Source organism: Nothoprocta perdicaria, unplaced genomic scaffold (genome assembly GCF_003342845.1).
Source record: "Nothoprocta perdicaria isolate Ctin4 unplaced genomic scaffold, notPer1 scaffold_36, whole genome shotgun sequence".
NCBI lineage: Eukaryota > Metazoa > Chordata > Aves > Tinamiformes > Tinamidae > Nothoprocta > Nothoprocta perdicaria.
This window is the reverse complement of record NW_020455599.1, coordinates 4,935,847-4,961,565: the sequence shown is the minus strand read 5'-3', so window position 1 is coordinate 4,961,565 and position 25,719 is coordinate 4,935,847. Positions and strand designations below refer to the sequence as shown.

At 37.3% G+C, this 25,719-nt stretch overlaps 1 protein-coding gene across 1 annotated transcript in view; it reads right to left on the bottom strand.

Moving 5' to 3' along the window:
* The window catches only part of TULP4 (tubby like protein 4), a 128,642-nt gene that overhangs the window by 22,688 nt on the left and 80,235 nt on the right, over positions 1 to 25,719 (bottom strand). Inside the window, exons 3-7 of the mRNA XM_026044356.1 lie at positions 24,244 to 24,372; positions 23,608 to 23,769; positions 7,176 to 7,356; positions 4,411 to 4,545; positions 2,061 to 2,227 (exon numbers count right to left, since the gene is read on the bottom strand). Coding sequence (XP_025900141.1) covers positions 2,061 to 2,227; positions 4,411 to 4,545; positions 7,176 to 7,356; positions 23,608 to 23,769; positions 24,244 to 24,372 — 774 coding nt within the window. The remainder of the gene's footprint in view (positions 1 to 2,060; positions 2,228 to 4,410; positions 4,546 to 7,175; positions 7,357 to 23,607; positions 23,770 to 24,243; positions 24,373 to 25,719) is intronic.

Here is a 25,719-nt window from a genome sequence, read left to right as displayed (position 1 = left end):
ATGAGGAAATACAGGTGCTCTCCTGAGAGATCTCACATCCTCCTGCAGCTTAATAAATCTGAATGTAAATGCACAAGAGAAAAAAAAAGAGAAATAATATTAACTAATGATTAAAGAACACGGATAGCTCTAATTTTAGGCCGGTTTACACACACAGTTCTTAGATTCATTTATCAGCTTGAATGTTACTTTTAACCTTGTTTCCTAAAGAAATGAGACTCAGTGATTTTGCTATTAATTACTGGCTGCTGTTCCCTCCTATCCTCATTTCCCTCTTTGCACATGAGGCGGCTGCCCATTTGCATTTAAAGTTGTCAAAGGGGGAAAAAATATCTGTGACACTGGAAGTTTAGTGACAATTAATAGCCAGAAAGAGGAGAAGGTTAACAGTTTCACTATGAGATACACTGCAGAATGACCCTGACAGTTACCTGTTCTGTATGACACATCAGTTGGTCCACAAGTACTCTCTTAATAGCAGAAGAGTTAGCTCTCATATCAGCCACATGTGCTGACTTTCTCCAAGCTGACTAAGAGGAGGAGAAAAGAGAAGAACTGAAAATCTGAAAAGCGATGAAAAGGTTTAGGGAGAACTGGAGGAAATGAAGATAAGTGAAAGAAAATTTGACATTATTGGAAACAAACTGGGGAAGAGAGCAGAAAGACGAGTCTGTGCAGATGAAGATCTTAAGGCAACCAGACTCCTTCACTTTCAATTGCTTAAAGATTATCCTGATTTTTCCAGGATGTTATGYTGATTAAAAGCTTAATATGGATATATCATATTCTGGTACTCAAAAACAGAATATGGTGATAGTAGTTAATTTTTTTTCTTGGTCCAGGAATTAAGCAACACTGATACAAATATGTTTTTGCCATAATTAATACTCAGAGTAAAGAACTGTGCTACTTTGCCTAAGTGGCTAAGACAAAAAAGCTGTGTGTATACATACATCCTTTAGATAYCTAAATCAGCATTAGATGCCTCTCCCATATATTTAGGTTGGATTTAGAGAACATTTTTTATATCATAAAACTAAGGAATTCTATCTAAATTAAATTGCTGGCATTAATAAGCACAGGTTAGTGCTAAATATGAGCAATCATAAAAGCTTAGCAGCCGTTTTACTATATCATCCTTTTGTTTCCACTTCAGATGGGGGTACTGAAAAATAAATGATAACAAATAGTGTCATCATTAATCATAATTAAATAAATATATGTATAGCATTTTCCTTCACTTTTGGATTTCAAAGTCATTATAAATAAATTGTTTCACTGTGTCACAGTCAAAAACCATAACAGTCATCTCTATTCTATAGAAAATCAAAAAAACTCTAGACTGACATTCAGTTTTGTGCTGAAATATCAGCAAAAATCTATGAAAAAAATTGTCTTCCTAAGCAGGACAGAGATTATGTATTGACACGTACATGTCAAATGACATGATCAAGAATACAGGAAAAGCTGTATGGTAGGCAGGAAATGAAACAGGACTTCCTGACCCAGAGCTCTGGCATATATGGACAACACCATCCTTCTCTTTCTGATGCTATAAAAAGTCATAAGCTACATCAGGAAAAAAAATGATTGTACACTATAAAACTGCATAAAAACAWCAAAAAAAAGAATAATCTTGTGGTTATAATATTGGACTTGGAATATTTCACTCCAAATCTTGGCTCTGCTACAGATTCTCTAGTCTTTTCTCCTAAGTAACTTCTCTGTAAAAGAACAGAAATTTCCTTTTTCTGTCTTGTGTTTTCATGGTGCAATGCCTTTGGGGAACAGACTGCTTCTTATTATATGAGAAATGCACAATGCTAGGTATGCACAGTACCTAACAAAATGGATCTTAGAATCTGCTGTAGTCTTGGACTTACTTGGACTTACTACCTTAATGCAAACAATAATTACTTATATCACATTTTTCTGTAAGTCATATTTCAGGATACATTAAGGGCATATTGCAAGCCCTTTCGTAACACAGGTCTATACCAGCTACTGTGGGAAGAACATGTCAGTAAATCATTAAAAATGACTTTAAAAATATGCCTTACCTGGACAGGTGTCTCCAGAGTGTAGATATGTTCCCCACGCACATTGTAGAACTTGACAAGTGCACTTTTCAACATGGAGCCRTTGCCAAGATCAGCCAGCTGACTTTGCTTCTCCATACCTGCTACTGCAAGCAAATCTCCCTGTGTACACCACTGTACCACCACATCTGAAATCAAAGATAATTTGCAATAATTATTTATTAAAATCATTAGGAACAGCATTTCCAGATGTGCCTAGGTGACTTGAGAACCTAAAGCATGCTCTCAGAGGTTACTTAGAAATTTCAAAACTTTCAGTGAAGTAAGTGAAGTATGAGCATATATGCACTCCTGGGAATGTCTTTTCTGATTTCTTTAGTAAAAATGTGTAAAAACATTAGTTTCTCTATCTCTATGGAAAGCTGAAAATATAAATCAGAGGCTAAATATTCTATCTAAGTACAAGATTTTATTACAGATGTTAAAACTATTGTGGAAGATCTTACATATGTTTTTGGAGGTAAGTGGAATCAAGCGAACACACAAACATTGTGCCCTCATTGATCAAGAGGGCAGCAATGACTATTTGTTTGGAAAGGCCTATAGTGCATAGAAGCAGCATAGTCGTCAATGACTCATATTTTCACCATCTGTGAACATAACCTTTAATATAACTCACATCTACAGTGTCAAACTGGAAAGACTTTTGGATTTTTGACCATAAGCAGATACGGCTTCCATGTCATAGGCTTTCTTTTGACAAATTGTGAGAATCTGTTTGTCTGTCTAGCAGGTATTTGCCAGAAGCATACAAAGACTGATCAGTCTTTCCTTTATGTGGTTATGAATACACATATCAGTTACTTCTCCTACAGGCAACTCATAATGAGGAACGCCCACAGCTTAATTCAGAGATGCTAATTTCAAACCCTAATATCCTTCAGTTCTTTGTCACACTTCAGCAAGAACACTGAAACAGTATATTGTGTTTCTGCTTGTGCTTCAGAATCAGATTCGCACGTGCAAGGAATACTGAGTGAGCCAAAAACCCTTCTGCCCTTAAACCAGAGCGGGAAGGCAGCTATTCTGTGCTGAGACGAAATGAAGGTAAAGACAAAACTTTCATGCTCTGGGATGCTCAATCTGCCAAGAAGCTTTTGAAGACATTTGTGGGCAAGAAGCTGTCTTCAAATGAAAAAGCAGTACAGAAAGCAGAGTTGGCAGGAAGGCTCTCAAAATTGTTTCAAATTGTCAGTTTGTCATTGTCAGGGACTTTTATGTGCAATTTTTAGTGGTTTTGTATTACTTCAAGTGTTGCCTTTCTGAAGGCATTTCTCTTAAGAATTAAGCTTTTCTACATATCGAGGGCAAGGTGCATGCTTTTTAAGATATTTCTTTCATAGACATTGTATTGTTCTTTCTTGCTCTTAGTTCTCAGCCTTCTAAGTAATCTACAGTCAGATTTAATTAATCTTTCCCGGAAAGTATTTTGATAGACACGTCAAAAATCAATAAGGTAAGCAGATCAACTCCACTTTTAGTAATTGACATATATACAGTTATCAACAAGAATAAACAATCTCCTTTGGATAAATATCTTCAGGTAAAATTCTGAGCTGCTGCCCATAGAAACAGAAAGAGGTGTGATTACTTCATCTGGAAGTTTCCCCTTTCTCTCAAGAATTAATTACTGCAAAGGCACACAGTGGTTTTGTGAATTAAAACTTCTCTCCATGCAAGGGGTCATAAGTTGTAATGAGAGTTATGGCAAAGTAAGGTATTTTTGACTAGCTAAAAAATAGTAATTTTTTGCTATAGATTAAAGATTTGGCATGGAATACTTATTTTACATGTATACAAGAATACCAATTAGCAAGATGTATTGCAATTTATTGTTACTTCTTTATTCTCTCAGAATATCTTGTCTCCTTATTATTGAAAATTCTAGCAAGATTTTAAAATTCGCGTATGATACTATAAACAATATTGTGATCCCACATGGTTACTAAAAGCATGGGAGATACTGTGAATTAAAGATACAAATTAAGCCTTATGTAGCATGAGCATTTATGAAAACAAACATAAATTTATTAGTGCATTAAACTGAAAGAAAGCAAGCATCATTTTGCTCTATATTCTCAAATATTTAAATATTTTTTCCAAAACAAGAAATCTATTACCCAAGCATTAACCTTTCACCAGTAGGTGTCACTGCTGGTAACAGCAATAACGGCAGCTACAAGCTCTTCTGAGGGATAGGAGGTGCTAGGTTAGGAAGGACAGACTCAAAAACATGAACATTTAGACACATAATTAAAAATACAAGAAAAACAGAGCATGGGAAGGGAGCCAACTGTCCTTCTGTTTGTACCTTTCAACCCTGAGCGGATGATAGTAGGAGACAAGTCATCGTAATTGTTCATTAAACTAATGTCTCCTGACGTGAAGCTGACAGTAAGCAGTGGCTTGGTGTTCTGCACCGGCACGGGATACGCAGCTGGTCCATCTGCAAGAACGAGATTGTGCAGTGAGGAAAGAGAGAACTACAGAACAGATGACACCCAGGTCCAAATACACTGTGTTTAAGTCTGTTGTGATAAGGAATGGCTCAGAGTCCCAAAACCCGCCCCTACCTAGTTAGTTCTGAAGTGTCTGTGACAAAAGCAAAGCAGGTGTAACTAGTTACTTGCTTTGCTTTTGTGAAACCCAGACTCTCTTGCCTCACCTTTGCTGTTATCCATGGAACAGCATCACAAAAATTCAAAACAACCTTGCACTCCTTGGCTATTCATCTCTATTTCACTTTAAGAATTAGATACCTTTAACTCAACTGATCTCTACGTTTCTAACACCTCCAGCCCAGGTAAAATTACACAAGAGTAAGACTACCAAGTTTCAGGAGGTAACTGAAATGAAGCATCTACCATTTTTAAATGCAGCATATCCGTAAGTGGCTTATGGATATACTGTTATGTAATATAAGAGTGTTTTTCAATCTTTGTCCACTGTCAACTCCCTAAAGTGTTTACAAATTATAAACCAGTGCTTCGAAAGGTTTCCCTGAGTGTCAAGTTGAAAAGCTACATCATAATATAAGCACATTAAAAAATCACTAGAGACATCATAAGGCATTCTGAAAGAACACACCGGCCTTTCACAAATTGCTGTATTTTAAATGTTAAGAGCTAGGCAGCAGAATGAAAAATTATATGCCATCCTACGTTACAGGATTCTGGGCACCCAAAGACAGAGATGAGTTCAAAGGTGCTTGCAAAACTATGCCTAAAAAGCCTCTTCTCCTCCGAGCTTATTTTTCAGTATTCACTGACATTCCCATATCAAATACATAATGACAAACATAACCATTTGTAGCTTTTGCTACTTAGTTCTTTTTGTTCACAAGTTCTGACAGGAAATACTCCCATCCCCCCCAAAAGTCGCTCATAAGCCCAACTAGCACCTTCAGAGTTATCAAAAATGAGACAGGGCCAGGCAACAGTGGTATCACACCCTGAACTTCTGAAAGAACTGATTAAAAAACACTTCAGAGAAAAAAGGCTGGCAATTACCGTGTATGCGTGTACAACTTGGTAAGAAAAAAACCCACCAAATTTCCATCCCTTCCTACATATTTGCATGAGTCAAAGGCTTGTCACCTTTGAGAGGTTTATGCTGCATCTGCTCTAAAGAAAACACATGATTCTGGGTATTTATTAGAAGCTGGCTTGTAGCAAGCCCATCCACCCCCGTTTGACTCAGAAAAACTTAGGATGTTTGGATCATTTAAATTCTCTTCCATGCACTCTCCAGCTCCACCATGCCACAGCTGGAACATCAGTATTGCAGAAGAGACACAAAAATCAATGTAACGCTCTTTCTTGCCCTTCATAGCTTGCTGGGATATCTGAAGAGACTAGAATCATTTCTTCCTTTTCTTCTAATATTACAAATCTTTTCCAGTACCAAAAGTGAAGCTGTGGCATCATGTTCATATTTACTTGAAAGTCAAAACAAATCATAGTTCAAAAGATGCTAGCATTTCAGATGATCATGTTATCCTGTGTCATTATTTTTAAATATATGGTTATCCTGACATATATTTAAAATATTCTGTAAAAGATGATTTTTGGATTGCATCCAAAACTACAAGAGTCCTGATCTGAGTCCAGATCTGAAACGCTGCAATGATTCAGACTCATTTTTAGTTATTATGCATTTTATTATTCACCGTAGAATCATCTTTAACTTAAATCAGACTTCATACACTGGAACACAGCAACAGCTAAACTAAATCTTGTAGACTGATCAACAACATTAACTAAAAGTAGCAATAATCTAGTATTTGGAATAGGAAGGTTGGGGGAAGAAAGAGCAATGACTGTATTTTATTCTAGCCTATGGATACAGTGACTTGTTAGGTCTTTGTTATCTACAATTTCAAAATCAAAACATTTTACCCAATGGATTTATATTTATACTTGAAGGGAAGGAAGAATTCGTGCTCTCACACAACTGAACTTGAAACAGTCCCAGTTACCCTTCTTCTGCCTTATGTAGTTGCAGGGAATACTTTCATTTCTCATCCTGATCTCTTCTATGTCAGGGTTATCAAGGATGGGACCATACTGATGGTGATTCTCTCTGCTTAATGGGATTTCTTGGAAATGAAAGAGGTATCACTTTCTAATAAGTGTGTCTTTCTGCATGATTCTGCATGTGATACGGTGTCTTTCTGCACGATTCAAAGTAATAATGCATTAACTTGTGTGACTATCCCCCGGTTTATATGCATACATATACATCACTGCAATATCTCGCATCTACTTATCAGTGAAATCTGATATGCTCTTATCTCGTGCTATCTGCTGCACTAAAAGCTTTGGGTTATCTCGTTTGTGTGGATGGAGGCTGAGCAGAACAGATGGGACGTGACTTGCCCAAGCCACACAGGGGGACAGCAGCAGCGCTGCACGTTGAACCCCGTGCTCTGCTTACCCCTGTGCCATCCCTGCAGCCCTCCAGCCTCTGCCAGCTGAAACCACAGAGGTCCTGCTGCTCCAGGACGCTGTGACCAGCCTGTGCCATTCAGGTGTCTTGCCAGGTAAAAACYGAGAGCAACTCTGAACACAATGCTACCTTGCGGTGGGGAATAGTCATCGGAGTCGGTGTCGCTCTCACTGCTGTCCTCCACCAGGAAGCTGGGGTAGTTCCAGGACATGCTGAGGATACCATCTGACTCGTGAAGGAGGACGTGGGCCAGCATTCGGCCGTGGCAGTCCATGACAATAACCTGGCCATCGGCAGTGCCAAAGAGTACCTGAGAACAACAGAAGAGCCCCAGCCAAATCAAATGTCAGCTCCCGGCACCTTTGTGGAGCACAACTTGCAATTACCCAGCTACAATGGAGAGGAATTCAAGGTAGAGCTGGCAGGGATTTCAAGATGTGCCACCATAGGACGCTGCAACCAAACATGTACACTGAGTCAAAACAGCAAAATTGAATCATTGCAACTAAGAAACACCAGAAGTAAGTAATCAGAACTTGTCCCTTTGGAGCAGATACGGTAAAAGCAGCTTCCACTGATTCAGAGCCAGCAGACAGGAAAAAACATCTTGTGTCTAGTTAATATCTGCAGAGAGATGGAGAGGAGTGAGATCCAGCTAGAGTTTCTGAGAGGGGGCAGAACACTTTGGGAAAGTACAAAGCAACCACCACAGCTGCTTATGTGACTGCTTGTCTCAAAACAAAACATGCCTATTTGATGACACTTGCAAGAGGAGAAAAAGTTGGCAGAGGAACATGAAGTAACACGGGCTAGAGGTAAGGTCCTAAAATTTCTAAGCAAGTAATTGTTCACATCAGTATTCGTTTTATCTGAATAGGAGCCTTTACGTTCCCATAAACTTGGCCATTGCTACCACTGAAATGAGCTGGCAGTGACTCCACCATTATCTTTGGATTATACAGAAGTTTCTAAAGTTGATGAAAAAAACAATGGCAGGCATCAGCTATAACAAGATCAAAAGGTTCACCTGACAAAAATAAGGTCTTGGTAGAGATTTGAAACAGCTCATGAGAAAGTGAAAGCTGAATAGAGAAGGACAGGTTATTCAGTTAATGAACAACAAGCAGAAAGGAGGTGGGAAAACGTCTTCCAAAAACAGAGACAGAAAGCAACATGATCGATCATCTGGAGGTGGATTATTATAGCCCAAGAGGAAGACAACATGTTACATGCTCAAGAAGGGATAAAGAAGAGCTTTTTACCCACCACTTCAAATAAAAAATGGATAATGCAAAGCAGAGGAGAAGGAGAGGGGAATGGGTCTTGTCCCTAAACTGCTGTTCAGCCAAAATGCACTGATTAAGGTCACACTACATTGGAATCTACAATTCCTRTTTTATGAGCATGTTCCTTCTTGAGTTTTGAGCAAGATAAGAGCCTGCACATTTGATGAATTTTAGAAAAACATCAGGAAATACATTTTCATGAATTCATGAAATGGCAAATGCATTAGCCAAGGCTGTTCCTACAATCACATAATTCTACATGAGGCAAATATGCTGTAATCAAGTTTAAAGGCAATCGTCAACTTGAAATGTAGCCAGTACAGAAAAATGAAGCTAAAAGGAGCAACAGAACTTATACTTGCCCTTCAATCTACCACTTATTTGCCGGTTTATAATCACATTTCCACATAACTTAATTTCTCTACTGCCATGTCACAGCCAGTCATACTAACGAAAGAGGAAATTGCCTACACATTGGAGAAAGTTCAAACTGAACAAACCGGAAAACAAAACAAAACAAAACAAAAAACAGTAGATTTTCCCATTTCTCAGTGCCAGTGCTTGTAAATTTAAGGAACTATTAATTAAATGCCCAGATGAAAAAAAAAAAAAAATCTAGGCCTGTATCTTAATCTCTAACAGTGGTCAAATATTCAGCAAAGAGTAAAAGAATAGGTTCCCTGAAAAAGTACATAGTTTCTGCCAAAAAAAAAAAATTCTCCTGTATTTACAGCTAGCTGATAATTTCACTGGTTAAACTTTTCCTCTTACATTGTAAGAAATACAGAATAATAATTCCCTATTTACATTTTCAACATCAGACATAATTATGTAGACCTCTATTACATAATCCCTCAGTCATCTTTTCTCCAAGCTGAGGAACTTCAAATTACCCTGTGCAGAAGTTGTCCAAAGCCTCCAATCATCCTTTCTGACCTCTCCTTTATTACTTCTACCTTCCTTTTGAGATGAGGTAACTGACTTGCAGCATTCAAACCAAGTTTCCTAGTAGATTTACATAACAGTATTTATATGTGGTGCAATCGTAATGGTTGTACTTTTGAACATTTTAGAAAGAAAGGTTTCAAAGATTTCAGATGAAAAAAAGACACTACAAAGTTTTCTAGATTCCTTGCTCTGAAAGGAAATCTGCTATAATTTTCCATGGGATAATCCACACAGAAAGTCTTGTAAGCATGCTATGAGCTGAAAATTAGGTATAGTCCTGAAATATTGGTGTTTGGTTTCCTCCTGAAGCCCATATTAATTCATATTTATTTTAACAAACCAGAATATATCTATGTAAAAAAAATCTTATTTAAACTCTGCTAACTTTCTAGCCTCTGAAATAATTTCAGACAGTAAGTTTCCCAAGCTAGCTCTGATATGTAAAAACATCTTTTTCCTTTAGTCCCTGTTCAGTCAAAGACCTATGAAGAAGTCATTCAARACTGCAATCTTCTCCAATACTCAAGTTTTAAATTCTGCACAGTTTGAAATGTACCAATTCCCAAAAGACAAGCGCTAGTCAAAAGATGGTGTATTCTGCTCTGGAGTTAATTTTTCATGAATAAACATGTTTTAGTGCATCCAGGAGGCTAAATAATTCAATCCAAGAAGAACAACTTCAACCTGACCAGTCAATTTTGCTATGTGTGTATCTGCTGTGCTGAATTGTGTCTGGACCAGAAACAGTGCTGGCGGAAAATGATTTGGCAACCTGGAAACCAAAAGAACTGCAACAAACTACCCAAGATCTAGCACACAAAAGGTCCAGCTGAGCAGTCCTCCTACTTCATAACAGAACTCTAATTTACTCACAGCAATGTTTTCTTTTTTTTTTCATTAAATATAGTCTGTTGTTACTTAATTTGGTTTAATGTACATAAAAAGAACTAAGCAACAGTAAGTAGGCTCCAGCTTTATGTTAATTTGAATACACTGATTCAGTATGAAAGGGAAAGATCCAGTCATGTCACCACATCTGACAATACACAGAAAAAAGCTGACTTCCAAATAATGACCCATAGCCTCAGCAGCCATAAAACTCAATTCAGTCAATGAGGGTAATTTCACRTTTTTCTTATATATATAATATCCTACAATAACTTATATTTGTTCACTTTTTGTTTGACTATATTTTTAAGATTAGCTAACTCTATGTTTTCAATCTCTCTTCCTATGAGAAACTGTTCTTGGCCCCTGGCCATTCTCTGGTTGCTCTTCTTCGAGCCTCCTCCGCATGGTTTTGTGAGATCACGGCTTACACTGCGCACATTTGAGGCAAGATCAAACACTGACTGCTGTAACAAAACTGTTATATTTTTGTGTTCCTTATGTATTTTGATATGCCCCAATGGTCTTTGACTGCAGGTGCAAGGTCAAGTAGGTTTTCACTAAGACAACAAGACAAAGAATTCCAAACACTAGTATGTAATTTTAACTTAGAAACTAATGCAACTTTATAGTAACAGCTTGCATTTAAATTCCTGGATACACCAAAATATTCTAAAAATTAATGCCATCTGTCATGAAAACTCAGATGCTCCAATCTCTTTCTGAGCTGTGGCTAAGATGCCAATCTTAAAGCTACTGAACCATTTCTTTAGTTATTGCTATTCCTTTTTCATCACGTAAGTGGCAGCTGGAATAACAAAGTATTTGAACACAAGCCTTTTTTTTTCCAGAAAATGACTGTTCAGATTATAAAGAGAGAAAGGGTTGTGTCCTACAATTTGCTTATTAGGCCACTGCAGCATACTGTGCTGTATTGAACTGTGAAATTTTCAAGCCAATTTCTAGAGTCTTAATTAATCTAGACAACTGTCATCTGTAAATGTTGCTAACTCACAACAATAATTCCTTTTTTTAAAAAAATAAATACACAGTGTGATGAAAAAGCAAGTCCACTCTTCACATTTTTATAATGCAAACTGACAAACTTTTACAGACCGGATCCTAGTCAGTTTTTCTATAGGCACTGCCAATCCATACACATTAAATAAAATAATATCATTGTAATTTACTGAATTAACTACATCTGCCAAATTATTTGAACAGGGAATGTGAAGCAGATATATCCCTGCTACATCAAACTTGAACAAATCGCACAGACAGCTATTTCTGTCTGGACAATCCTAAGCCATACCGTAGGAGACCCATATTGGGAGGAATTGCAACTTTTTTAAAACTACGGAATTTCTGCTGTTTTTTTTTAGCCACTTTTGCAAGCACATCCCTAAACTTGAGACACTAGTGTCACATGATTTTCTTCCAGGGACAGCATCCCATCTATGTCTTTTCTTACCAATTTACAGGTGTTTGGCAATTTCATGTTCACTTTTCACTTTAATTAGTTTCAAGGTACAGACATAAATCTTATTTACATATTTCTCAGATGCTTCTAGAATCTTTTCTAAATCTAGTACAGTTAAATAGTGCAGCCCTTTGAGACTTGGAGCACAGACTTTACCATTTCTGCTTACAGCAATGTTAAAACTTATTTAAGATCCTTCAGAATTTGTGGATGCACAAGTCAGGCAGAGGGACTTAGCATATTTCAAAATAACCAGTTCCCGACCTGCCTTTTCATTACCACAAACTTGGTGAGGAGTTTTTAACAGTAACTTGTGATCAAATAAACAGTAAGTGGCTTTTCAATGCTCCTGTTCCTACAAACCCAAACTCRTGCTCTTCGTTCTTCAAACTGTGGTAGCAACTTTGTTCTCTGAACCAGCAATTTGTTCTGTGAAATCCAGCTTGAGGCCTCTAATTTCTCATTTATTTTTGCCTACTGTGATTTATAGCTTTGTTTTTTAACATTCTCTAGTCTTGTATTTCCAATGTTTACAGGATTCCTCTTTAATCTACGTACTTGGCAAACCTTTCTCTTTCAGCATTTTGTGTTTTTCTTTGCCCTCCTATTCCTTTTTTGGATAAGCATATCCATTTGCTGAAACCTCATTATCAGGTATTGATGAACCATTAACAGTTCTACCCTGCATCCATCTCCATTTACTGCCTTCTTGCCCAATGCTGTCTTACTAAAATTCTTCTTTTCCAAGTTCAGAATTGTCCTTCCATATTTTTCTTTAATTTCCTTTGCTCTTTTCATCTCCCCAAAGGTAAGAAAGTCAGAACTATATTTCAGAAATGATGTTCTGTAGAAAAGCCAATAAGACCAACTGCGTATGCAGTGCCAAGACTATGCTGAGCAGTTCAAAGCTGAATTAAGATGCTCCATCTGCTCTGATTTAACCATAAGGCCAAACATTAGTATTCAAGATAGGAATGAGTTTTACAGTCTTCACCACTTTGCCATTGCACTAATAGACATAAATCTGTTTTTGTGATTCAAGATCAGCTGAACGATAAACTGATTAAACCATAAAATGATGCATCAAACATCCACTTATGCAGGTATGCTCAATAACACAGAGATTATGTGGAAAATCATTGCCTTTAAACATTTTCATTCCATAGTATTAGTCTAGCATAAAAATGTTATTCTTGCAAAGGTTTAGTTAGCACACTTTGTGGTCCATTTAGTCAGGGTATTAGCATTTTACACTTCTTGTGTTCTTTTTGTTTATTCCTTCTGCACATCCATTCCATCGCAAAGCAAAAGGCGATGCAGCAGCACCTTCTTAGTATACAGGAAAAAAAAAAGTGAAAAGATTTCTTTCCCCTCGAACTGTGGTATTTCTGATTCTATTTCTTTTTACCTCAAAATGTATAGAGGAAAAAGAGAATCCACACAGCTCCTCTCCTGTTGAATACTTTTTATTCCCATTAAAAATTCAGCTGCTGTGAAATGATTTCTCGAACTGGCACAAACAGAGAACAGAGACATCGCTACAGCTCACACAAAAAAACTTGAGGGAATAAAAAGCATGTGGTTTTCTTTGACTGCCTTTAGGTCTAAAAAAATCTGAAAAGAAATTTTGTTTCCTTTTGAGGAATGAGGAAAATGAGCAGTTACAGCCAGTATATGGATGATACACTAGCAGATCACACAGCTAATTGCACACACACAGAGCAATGAAATTCTCATTCAAGAGCATTAACAATTTTCCAAAGTAGCAGTGGTGCAGCTAAGTACTTTCAGGTTTGTTTTTTCTCTCCCTTATAAAGCCTATTGGGTTTAGGTAACTATTACAGAGTCCTCAAACAAGAACACAAAGTAAATACACTGGTGACAAATCCTTTAAATAAAACTTGAAACCCTAAAATCTGGGTATTCAAACAGCACTGGCTTTATTCCTCTCTAAAATAACGTAACATTGCAGAAGAATCACTGATGTTGTACAGCCTTGAACTTTCTTCCAGGTGTGAAAAATATAAGCAGTGTTAAACGTAAGATCTCAAGCAACAAAACTCCTCTGGACATGTGAGGATGAAACCAGTCGGTGGCCAGGCAAAGGTTATTTCATTTGAAAGCGTTCTGGGAAACTGCAGGAAGTTTGATTATTGAATACATCTGTAATTACATGTGGATTGCTCTGACTTACATACTTTTGGACATATATATTTCTATATTTTTTTTCTTGACTCTTCAGATATGTTCCAATCCTATATCAATTAGACTTTTATCTGAAAAGAGCAGCTGTTTTACATAATGTTGGCTGACTTAACAATATGTGGGTTTTTTTTTAACAAAAAAGAGTTTTTTTTTTCTTTTGTTACATTTCACATCTCATTCAAAGTAGTATGCAAAATGAACAGAAAGCTAGCAGCTGAAATATCTTCTAGGGACATCTGCTCTGCCTTTTAGTACACGGGGAGCAGACCAGGAACCCAGAACTCCTGTACCAGAAATTCTTTGGAATGTTCTTTAAGCAGCCCAGTTTTCTGATCTTTCATTTAACTCCCCCAGGAAAATGCACACATACCTATGAAAACACATAGATCAAATTAGTCATAATATCAAATAGTCATTTCTACCACTAAGTATTAGCTGGGAAAGCACAATTAATTTTACCAGCAATCAATCAATCGGGCAAAGGATGTCACCTGATTTTCACATACATTTGGCAGTCTCCAGTGTCGTTATACCCAGGCCAGGCTTTAGTTATTTCCTGAAAAATAGCATAAATGTATGCTGCTCCGACTAAAATCTCCTTCCCACTTTTATAAGTTTGTGAGCTGTTGCCCTTATATATACATATATATTTAAATATATATACACCCTAGCTGAAAATAATATTACTTAGCATCAAGAATTGCCCTCTGAACCACTGAAAATGCAACACAAAAAATACTTCAGAAGCTACATCCCTGCTCTTTTTAGTTCCTTAATATCAATTCAAGAAGTCCCTGGTTCAAACTTTATACTTACAGGAAAAAGCTCTTCAGCTTTCGCATTCTCTTCCTAGGTTTGGGACTTGAGCAGAGAAGGGTAATTCAGCACGGGCAAGAAATGAGTGAGCCCAAATGCAACTGAATCAACATGKAGACAAATGCAGTACTAAATTACTCCTGAAAATGAGGCATTGAAGAGTGGCTGTCCTCCTAAGCATGGAGAAAGCAAAGAAAGATTAACAGCCTCCCAGGTAACGCAGCCTTCCACAATCCTGGAGTGTTGGAACAGGAAACTGGCTCTTTGATTAAGAGCACAGAGCTCAAGTTGAATCCAGGTAAGATGAAATACAGGTAAAAATGGTTTTGAAAAACAGATATTTAGATATATATTTAGATATCTAATAGATATTGCATCCTTCTTCCATTAATGACACACAATGTCTTCATATCAAAAGAATGGAAAGACCACGTGACATCATTCCCCAAAATCATCACCTTTCATCTCCAATTTACTATGAAACTTGGCCTTGCTTTCCCAGAAGAGACCTAGTTCAGAAGTTGACAAGTGTTCTCCTCCAGACTCAATCACTACAATCTTCCTTCCCCACGCAAAGGATTCAAACTCTTCACAGACTTGGACACATCTGACCCAAGTTGAAAACTCTGCGCTGGCACCCAAGCTTATTATTATATCCCAGAAACTTGAGCGATCAAATCCTGGTGATATTACAGTTTAAATTAACTACTCTGGCAGCCTACATTTCTTTTGAATCAAAATGATCACAAAGCTCTGGATAGAGCAAAGTGGTCCTGGGGACAAAATATTCTAAGTCAAGCAGTTCCAGAAAAGGAACAGTCTTTCTGACACAGACTGTTCCTGACAAATGCTGTAAAACTTTTTCAGCTTAGAAAGCTTTCCTCTGTGAGAAATAAACTTTTGACTCAGGTACCATCTCCTGATGAAATAAATCTTAAAGGATCAAAATAAAATAAAATTCCTATCTTACAAAGCAAAAGAAAGAAGATTTCAGCTGAAGGTGCCACACTTTCCCCGAGTATGTGCTGCTGCTTTACACAAGTAGATTGCTCATTTACAAACAAGTCCTTACAGCTTGCCTCAGAGCTGAAGCATCACACAGGTTCAAATAAATATTCCCTGTCCTAAAGAACTAAACACTCCATGCTATTTCTGCAAGTCCTCATAAATGCTAGCAAGGTGAGCAGAGAGGAAACCTGCTCCTTTCTGAAATGTCCCACGCAGAGACTGGCCATGTTTTTATTTGCATTTATTTTTATTTTGCTGATGCTGATGCTCCCAAAAACGTAAAACAGTACTGAGGAGGAAAACGCTAAGTGGATACACTAACTGAACAGCATAATGGCCCTTAAGAGTCACCAGATACAATGTTGACATGAAATCTTCACAGGAGCTCCTGAGAAAACATGAACCATGATGCTATGTGCATGAAACACTCCCCATCTCTTAACTCTCATGACCAGAGCAAATAGCACCATCTTATCAGCTCTCTAAATATCTTGCCACCAGGGACTGGGTAAAGAGTATTAAGTGAAAGATTAGGCAAGGCACAGATGAAGCTAGAAGTAAGAACATTGCAGCATCACCTTGTTCCTTCAATTACCTTGGCTCAGTAATTGTGCATTATCAGTCAGGGATTCGAACAGATAAAGCCCTGAGATAAACCCCTAGGTCTCTAAAGGCACAGATGAAGCCCACAGGCTCCAGGGAGAACGTATACGGTCTCTTCATCTTCTCAAAACAAGAGGCAAAGCCTACAGAATCCTCAGGTGAGTAATCACTTTGTGGGGTAGCTGCTCATTGCTCCTAGMTGAAAAAAAAGGCACAGTTGCATTGAACTTAATATTTAACTCTTTWCTTTCCTTCCTTTGGGAAGCTGTATGCTCAGCAAGATGATGCACGCACACCTACTTGAGACCAAAAGGTTAAGGAAAGAGAATGTTAATGAAACTACATATAGACATCAGAAAAACACATCTATTACTTCAGAAATAGCTGCATAATGCAGCTTTAAAACAATACAATAAAAATACAATAAAAAGATACGCAGAGAAATAGGGTAACTAGCATTTAAAATTCACATCACTTTTTCTCATAAAATCTGTCCATCGCTATTATGTGGCACCATGAAAATAAAGTTGCCAAGCAAGAACAAAGTGTTGCTGTTTTCCATCAGCATGTATAAATATATACATTGAGAACAGTGAAGACTCAGGGAAAACATTTAAATGTTTTAAGCGTATATAAAAAAGATACATATTTTGTCTATAAAACGATGCAATAAGATAGAAAACATCTAAAGAATTCTTAGGACAAGCAAGCAGAGACGATTAATTTTAATAGCAACTCTACCAAAAGAAAGCCTGAAATGCTTATAAAAATATCCCCAAATATTAAGATAGTTAAGCTGTGGTTAGTTTTGTTAATCTGCTTGCTTTGTATAACAAAGAGATTTATCTTGAAAAACAACTGAAGTCTCCTTCCCCTGTTCTCTTTTTGCATTATAATGGTACCATTCAATTATGCAGCATGCAACRTTAAAATCTTTTTATGCAATTTAACCATTGTCTGCAGTCCTCGTGGCTTGAATAAACTGCCTGGTAAATTAATGACATTTCTTAAATGCTATAAAAAGCCTGCAGCCATTTTCCCAGTAATTTGTATAAATCATCCATCGATGAAAATAGGTCTTTCATTTCATTCTCAAAGATTACAATGTCCTACACTGCAATTCTGAGTGGCTTTAATCATCGTAAATACATTTATGAGACCATTTGATAGTCTCTCCACCCAGAACTGTTAGAAGAAAAGATATATTTCTATATGTCAAGATACAAAAATATAGATGCTTCCTGGCATTTTAAAGACTTTTTTATGAAAAAGGCCTAAAGGGGCCTTTCTTGGAACAAGGAATAATCTAAGACCAAAATCATTGATTACAATTTAAAAATTTACAGTGTGTACATTTTTTCCTTCTCTCTTTCTACCCTCAGAAAAAATCAGGTAAACATTTCCCTAATCCATACTGTCCCAGTTTCCTGCATGTAGCTCTCTTTCATCTTTCTTCAACTCATTAGACGACTGACTTCAAGATTTTTTTTTTTTCGCACAGCTAGAAATACGAGGAAAAATCAATGTAATTTCTAAAAAATAGTAACTGCCTGCCTGAATCCAATGCATGTTATAGCACCTGAATAAAACCAAAATTGTAGGGTAAATGAAAGCACACACTCCTTGTTCCAGAACACCAAGCAAAAGAGGATGTAAATAGGAAGATGACATCTGGGCGTTTTTATAACTCCTTATTTTTAAGCCATGTTCTGAAAGCAATGGTAAAGCCACCATTGCTGCTTTCAGCTTAAGAGCTGTTCAAAACAACATTCTTTGAAAATGGGTCAGCAACTGCGAACCATATACTACTGATGAAGATGAGATGATCACAAAGTGGATTGTACTACAGTGGCAATGGGTTTACTAAATTCCCTGAAAGGACTAAAGCCACACAAAGCTCTTTAAAAGAGCTGAAAGACAGCTTTCTAAAAATCCCTAGTGTAACTTATAATCACTTGACAGTGCTTCTTGTTAATTAGCTGATACCTCTAGGCCCCAGGTTCGGAGCTGCTATGGTTCCACCTGCGGTGATTTGGGGAAAACACTGATCCAACTTAATTTCATAGTGTAAAATTGTCATTATGAAAATCGATGTCTCATGAACCTCTGTGGCAATCTGCATTCATCTTGCTGACACAGCCTCAACATAGCCCTGTCAAACCAGAGAGAGCAGCTAAAGGCAAGTTCAATCACCTAATCAATATGTATTACCTCGGAGAAGTTGCCTTAGCTGGGGGGAATATTTCTTTCCTTGCTTGCAAAGAGGAGGTAGAAGTATGAGAGTATGAAAACTATTAGCAGTAAAACAAAAAGCAGGTAAGGACAGGAGTGTGTAAAGTGTGTTAGGAGGGTAAGGACCAGCAGTGGGAATGGAGTTGTTTATTTAACTTGTAAGGCCTCTGAGGTACCAACTGTGCCCTGGGTTCTGTCTCGTGGCAGTGACTTGGTCCAACACAGCATCCATGTGAACACATTCAGACACTGACTGCTGTGTCAGCGTTTGGAGACTCCTGGTCTGRTGGCATCAGCGGCACCAGAAAGCAGTGCCTTCCTCTCCTCCATGCTAGGCTCCTTCCTGGGCCTGGAATTCTGTTTCAAAATCCAGGGTATTCAGGAGCGAATTCAGGAACTGAAGCCTGCCTCTGTCTCACAACTGTCGTGAGAAAACGTGTTGAAGCTTCTGCGGTTGCTACGGGAGAAGGGATGGCAAGTACTGGGAGCAAGAGTGACTAACAGTGAGAAACTGTCTTTCTGCACAGCTATTGCAAACGACAAAGGATAAAAGAAAAAAAAATCCGGGCCTTCTGTACGCTACAAATTCTTTACACTTGCTTGAAAATAGTCAGTAAGCACTATGGGTCTCATAGGTTAAGCAAAATGCCCCTTCACCTCTTCCAATGTCTCCAAAGACCTTGCAGTGCACACAATCCCTGTTCCTAATGCTGTGCTTGTTCTCTGCTCCACCATGAGCTGAACTTACATAAGTAGGCACAGAGAACAGCTTCTAAACAGGGGCCTATATTTACACTTTCTTTACACTAATGCACATTATATTATGATGGAACCATAGATGACAGTTAACACATTGTACTTGGCAGGATGCAAATTAAAAGAACTAACTGCTTGTATATTTATTTTCAAAGGAAGCAGAAGACAGTACATGGGTAAAGTTCACACATACCCATTATCTGTCATAGCTTGAAGAGAAGCCTTAAAAGTCCCCAAATTTCCACAACTAAAAATCACAAAAGAAGTAAAGAAGAGGGAAAAAATAAAAATTAGATTATACTGCTGTCAGAAAAGTTTAATAATTTTCACTAGCTGAGGCGCAGAGAACAAATATAGATTAATATAAATATATAAAGTAYAATTTAATATGATATAAATATAATATTAATTAATATAAATTATAATATTAATTAATWKAWATTATATAAATATAAAATACAAAATGCCAAGCACCTCTTGGGATATTAGCTGCAACAACAGAACATAGCCTGTTTGAGAACTTAAATTTTATTGMTTCATTTTCACTGATGCTTCTCTTTCCTGGAGAATGATTTCCTTGTGATTCCTTTCTTRCATACAGACACAGTGGACAGAAACAACCTCAGTGCAGTCCAGGGGGTTACACTATACTGCCACCAGCAAGAGGATAACCAGATACCTCTACAGGTACAGATACAGGTACAGATACCTCTGACACTATGCCTTTCTTCTGCCCTGAACAGAGAAAAGCCTCATCATTAGGTAAAATCATAACAAATCCAAGAAACGGAAAGTTTCAGCATCCACTCTAACAGGGGGAGGGTGAAGCCAAGGGCAAAGAAAGGCAGAGGATGCCTGAGGATGGCAGAAGTTGACAGAAAGATCTCACTAGGATCAAACCTAACACAGAGGAAGCTGAAGCACTGAAAAGATATTTTTATACGGTTTGTTGGCTTAGGAGARAGCTTCAATTATTTATTGACATTGCTTCTGTAATTATAAATAAGCAATCAGGACAAACAAAAYTCATTTTTCTTCACAGTTGGAAATTTATTCAATCTACTTGGTATATATGTGCCCTCTTTGCAAATAAGTATGGTCAGAACCTGAGAGTCCTGTGGAACTGTTCCTGGARTACAAGATTCTCCTGTTTCATCTAACATTCCAAATTCATATTCATCCCAGCATGGTCCTGGGTAATTCTTCTCACTGAGAAAAGTACTTGCATGACCTTAGGGAACCAAGATTTTTAGCATCTTACAGCCCTGTAAGAAACTGCTTAAAAGAAAAAAACTGCATGATCCCATCACTCCAAGCTTAACCTTGCTGATGGCACAAGGGCCTCGGAGCCCTTCCATCGCTAGCATCTCATGACATATAACGCTGAGAAAGAAAGCACTGCAGCAAACCAGATTTATCAGCTGTCCCATGACTCACAGTAGGTTTGTCCCCAACACAGAGTGCAGAACTCAAGATATCATGAAAATTCACCAGAGCCACAAATTATGAATCATACCACTCCCTTTCTAAAAGGAGATGCAGAGCAAATATAACTACTACTACTAAGTCAGTAACTCCTTCAAGGCAAAGTACATTCCAAATTATTTTAAACACAAAAGCCTGTGTTCARCAGGCCAACAGTGAGCCACAGTCATGTCTCCAGCTATCATCCTGCCTCTACGCTCACAAAAGAATTTGGGAAGTATTAACTATGAATAAGTTTCAGTCACTGATGGCATCAGCCACTATCCTGGATGTTTCACTTACAAGCCTATATTGGAATGCAGCAGGAAGAAAAATCCAGGGGCCACACACACTGTTAGTCACAGTTAAGAGCTGGACTGTCTCTTTGCAGTATTTGAATCCAGTATTGACAGCTCAACTATACGAMAGAACAGGATGGGCAGCAGTCCTGCTGCTCCAGCCACCCTTTTCCTCCCGCAGAGAGGCRGCTGCAGGCAGTTCCTGTCCTCCTGCTGACGGGCAATGGGCTACTGGTGCTGAACAGACACACGGGAGAGAAGATGGAAAACAAGAACTGGAAGAAAAGATGAGGATGAAGAGGATAGAGAGAAAAAAGTTAACAAATCTAGAATTGAGCTGAGTAGATGTCAGGCAGGTGGAAACTTCCCTTTTGCAAAAGAATTGAGACTGAATTTCCCATTATGTCTCCCAAGAAATGAAAAGTCACTCCCAAACTAATATCTATGCTGGCATTTTAGACAGACTATATCAAACAAATTTTTACGAGAATTATAGAAAACTGACATCAAACAATAAATTCTCACTGGAAATTTAACTTTCAAAGCTAATTTTCTTAAAGGTCATGGAATGCAATGTTTTTCAGGAACACTTTCAAAAGCAATTTTCATGGTATCAGAGAGGTGACAAAGAATATTATGAAAATATAAATTTAAATGTTGATATTTATCTTTCATTCATTGCACTGACAATCAGATTACATTACATAATATGGAAGATGCTTCAGCTACTTTAGAATAGTTCGATCTCATCTATATAGACACAAAAGTGGCTAACTATTGGAAAAAAGAAAAATGAGATAAGCACCTATGCTAATGAGAGCATCCATTTCTGTATGTGCTTAGGAGCAATATATATAATGTCTTCTTTCATCAAAATTTTTATTTATTTATATTATTAGCATGTACTGTGAGCAAGTCTCTTGGTTTGTATCTTAAAGACAAATACACCTAAATAGGTATTAGAAGATCTCTCCATCAGCGCTGGAGAAAAGGAAGATTCATCACTGGCCAGACCTGCAAAATGCTTGGTTTGGAAAGTTGTGAGAGTGATATCAAGCCTGTGCCTGGATTTCATCCTCTTTCTGTGAATTTCTCAGCAGCAGAACCCCTTAACTCAAGCAAATAAATTTCAAACAACTAGAATTGCCCATTATGTTTGTGTGTCTTTATCTGGACACTGAAAAAATATTTGTTTTCTGGAACACACACTTAAGAAGCGTCTAGATTAGAAAGTACAAATATACTGGCTGATTTGAAATAAAGGCAGTCAGTCTTCCCAAATTAAACACTCAAGTGAAGATATTTCCAAATAGAGCAATGAACTATAAATGCAAATCACACAAAGAGGATAGTCTCATGTTTAAAACATAGGAGTAAGAGCTATTAGATCTTGGTTTCCCTTCCTAGTTCTGAGGCTTGTCTTTTCCTCTTGATCTTCAGTAAATTATTTATTGCCAAGTCTTAAATTTCCCCAGATTCAGAAAGAGGCAATTAGACTCCCTAGCTCAAAAAAGCAGCGTTGTAATAATTAATTCATTATTCTTTGCAGGGCACTCTAGAATTATTAGAAATTGCTGTAGAAATGCATTATCAGTGCTATATTACAATCCAGTGCTATATTACACAACACCTGCAATACTCTGCAATACCCAAAATAACTCTGCATATATCTTGTAAGAATTTATAGTAATCTAAATTAAAGTCAATGATATCTTGAGTCTTAAACCAATGTCTTTTTTATGAAGGTGCAATGTAAAAGAAGGAAAAAAAATCCCGTCTTTAAAATAATACAACTTCTCTTGGCAGTAGTCTATCCTCGTAATTTCTTTCAGTACTATATTATACACATATTAACTGTAACGACAACAAGCATGTGGAAAAAAAGATTGCTAAATAAATTCAAGTGCTGAATAACAAAGAGCCACTGTAGATTCTGAAAACAAAAATCAATGGGCTAGCACAAGCCCCACTACAAGCAGAGGCATGACCAACATCATATGCCTCACTAGAAAAGCAGTAAAGAAAAATTTTTAAAACTCAGCTTTTCCAAAGCACAGCATGTTTTAGATTCAGTGGCTGGAAAAATCACCTTTTCAAAATTAATTTGTTTGCTTAAAATTGAGATAGATCTTATAGGGGTCTTTGACAGTCAAGATTGTTTTTATCCACTTGCTCATGTAATGGCAAACACAACTGTATCTGAGAATTGGACTGTCTTTGCTGTAAGCRCAAATTGGTCATCCGTCTCTTGAAACATCTGGTCAGATATTTACTAGACAGTGCTGGACATCTCATCACTTGCATATTTTCAAGATAGCTGCTTGAAGAAATTAGAGGTACAATTCCAAACTCCTGCCTCAAACTAACTTGTATGTGAACAGGAGTGAAAAGTGATGATAGATATCTTGGTACATAAGCAATTTGCCTAATGACAGGAAGAATTAAAATGGAATCAGTAGGAAAACTGGTTTTGAGGGAAACTGTTCTTGCAGACAACTTACTTAAAATCTTTTAAAGATATATATTCTATAACACATCAAAGTGATACAACTAAGAGATGTCGAAAGTTTCATTACCTGTTGGTCATCTGGAGTCCATATACCACAGGTGATCTGACTCTCCAGGTTTATTTCTGAAGACCAGTGTCTTTGCCCACTGACTGATCCAACCAGCACGAATCCATCTCTATAGGAGATAAGTGCTTGAGTCCCATCATGGCTCCACGTAAAGTCACTCACCTTAAAATTTTAATGATAAGAAAACAGATATAGTGGCCACATAGTAGTTTTGTAGTGTAGTACCATCATGTACTGAAAAATAACACATTTCCATAAAACTAGTGATTGGAATGTTGAATAGATATATTTGAAAAAAGGTGTGTTTTTTTGCAAAAACAATGGGTGACTCAACCTCTCTTAACACTTAAAAGGAAGGAAAAAGTGGACTTCAATACCACTAAAATTTTTTTGCTCACTTCAGGGCTTACAATGTTCAATTTCTCAAAGTCTGAAATGTCAAATTCTGAAGGTCAAAAACAGTTRGATAAAATAACCAACCTTGTGACACTTCTTGCCTACTCCTTTCAGTAAAGACATGTTTTGCTTTCTTTCATGCCTTCCTAAATGTATACAGTGCTATTCACTTTCCTTTTCATTTATGTCTCTCAGGACGTGACCATTGGTGACTAAGAGGAAATATTCATTCCAACCAACCTGTGCCCCACGATCATTCACAAGCTCCACAGACCATCTGCCTTCATATTGTATCCAAACAAATATTCCTCCGTCTGCATCACACGTTGCTAGTTTCTGAAATGGTTCGTTCCATCTCACCAGCACAACCTAGAAGATTTCAAACAAAAACAGCATTACCAAAACTGTATATGTAACATTTTTACCATAATCAGTCAAATAATACCGCAAAACAAATAATGTCTTGTTTAAATTCTAAATAAGACCTTCAAAACAGTGATTTTCCGCGTAACATAGGGTGCTCTCAAGAAACAGCTGAACTCATTGTCTCATGGTGGTCAGGCAGTGCAGCATCTCTCACCGTTCAAGCCTTTCTGGAAGGCACTGCACACTCTTAAAAAGAACACGCTATACATTGCAGCCTAGGACTTCGTTATGGAAACAGCAAACCAAGGGCCCCATATAAATCATTCAACACATTTTCAAATGATTTCCCTCATCGTAACGATGACTATCAGAGTCTAGGTCAAATTCTGAACTCTGATGACTTACAGACAAGTTGAATTCACTGAAACTAGATTGAGTTCGACTACTCAAATCAACAATTACATGAACAAGATTTTAGACTTCCAAATTACTAAAATATAAAATTTCACAGAAATGCTAGAGCACRGAAAGAAAACATTACAAAAGCAGATAGGCTGACGTTGCACTCCGTGTCTATCCTCTAAACAAGACCACTACAGATATTTCAAAATGCTCTTTACATTGCTCMCATATAGATATACAGATAACAACTCACATACAGTGCCATCACTTCATCTACATTGAAACGAAATGCAACTATGTAACTGCATTCACCAGTGATGCCTGACAGCATTACAAAAGAAATGAAGAAAGCACCAGCAGTAACATAAGGATAATATTGTAAGATCTTAATCTCTGAGGACTGAGAGCAGCTACAGCTGAAAACTACTCTAAACAGATTTGAGGATTCGTTATCAGCACTGGAAGTCAAAACATTAATGCCTCGACTGGACATCTGATATCTATCAGATATCAGAACAGAACAATAGAATATTTTGCTAGAATAAATCACCAGAAGAATACAGMAAAAAAAGATAAAACAATTTGCTCAAATAGTATCATGTGTTTTGATACCAACAAAGGTGCTACAGTCAGTCTTAAAATGCCCTGTTTCCTCTGGCAAAGATTCAAGATGAGCGTATGATTTTGTAGATCACACATACCGGTTGACTTAATGATATAAATTATGGATAAAGTGACAATCGTTAAATTGATGCAGTGTGTGTCTTTGCTATTTAGAATAGGATCCTTACTACAACTTGATGATAAATTTTGATTCAAATTTTATACTATCCATATTTTCTTTGAATTTGATAGAACATCCAAGGATACATTTAAATGTAAACAAGATTAAGTAGATCCATATTCCAAAATCTCTGCCTGGTGAGCTATGAAAGTCAAAATGAACTG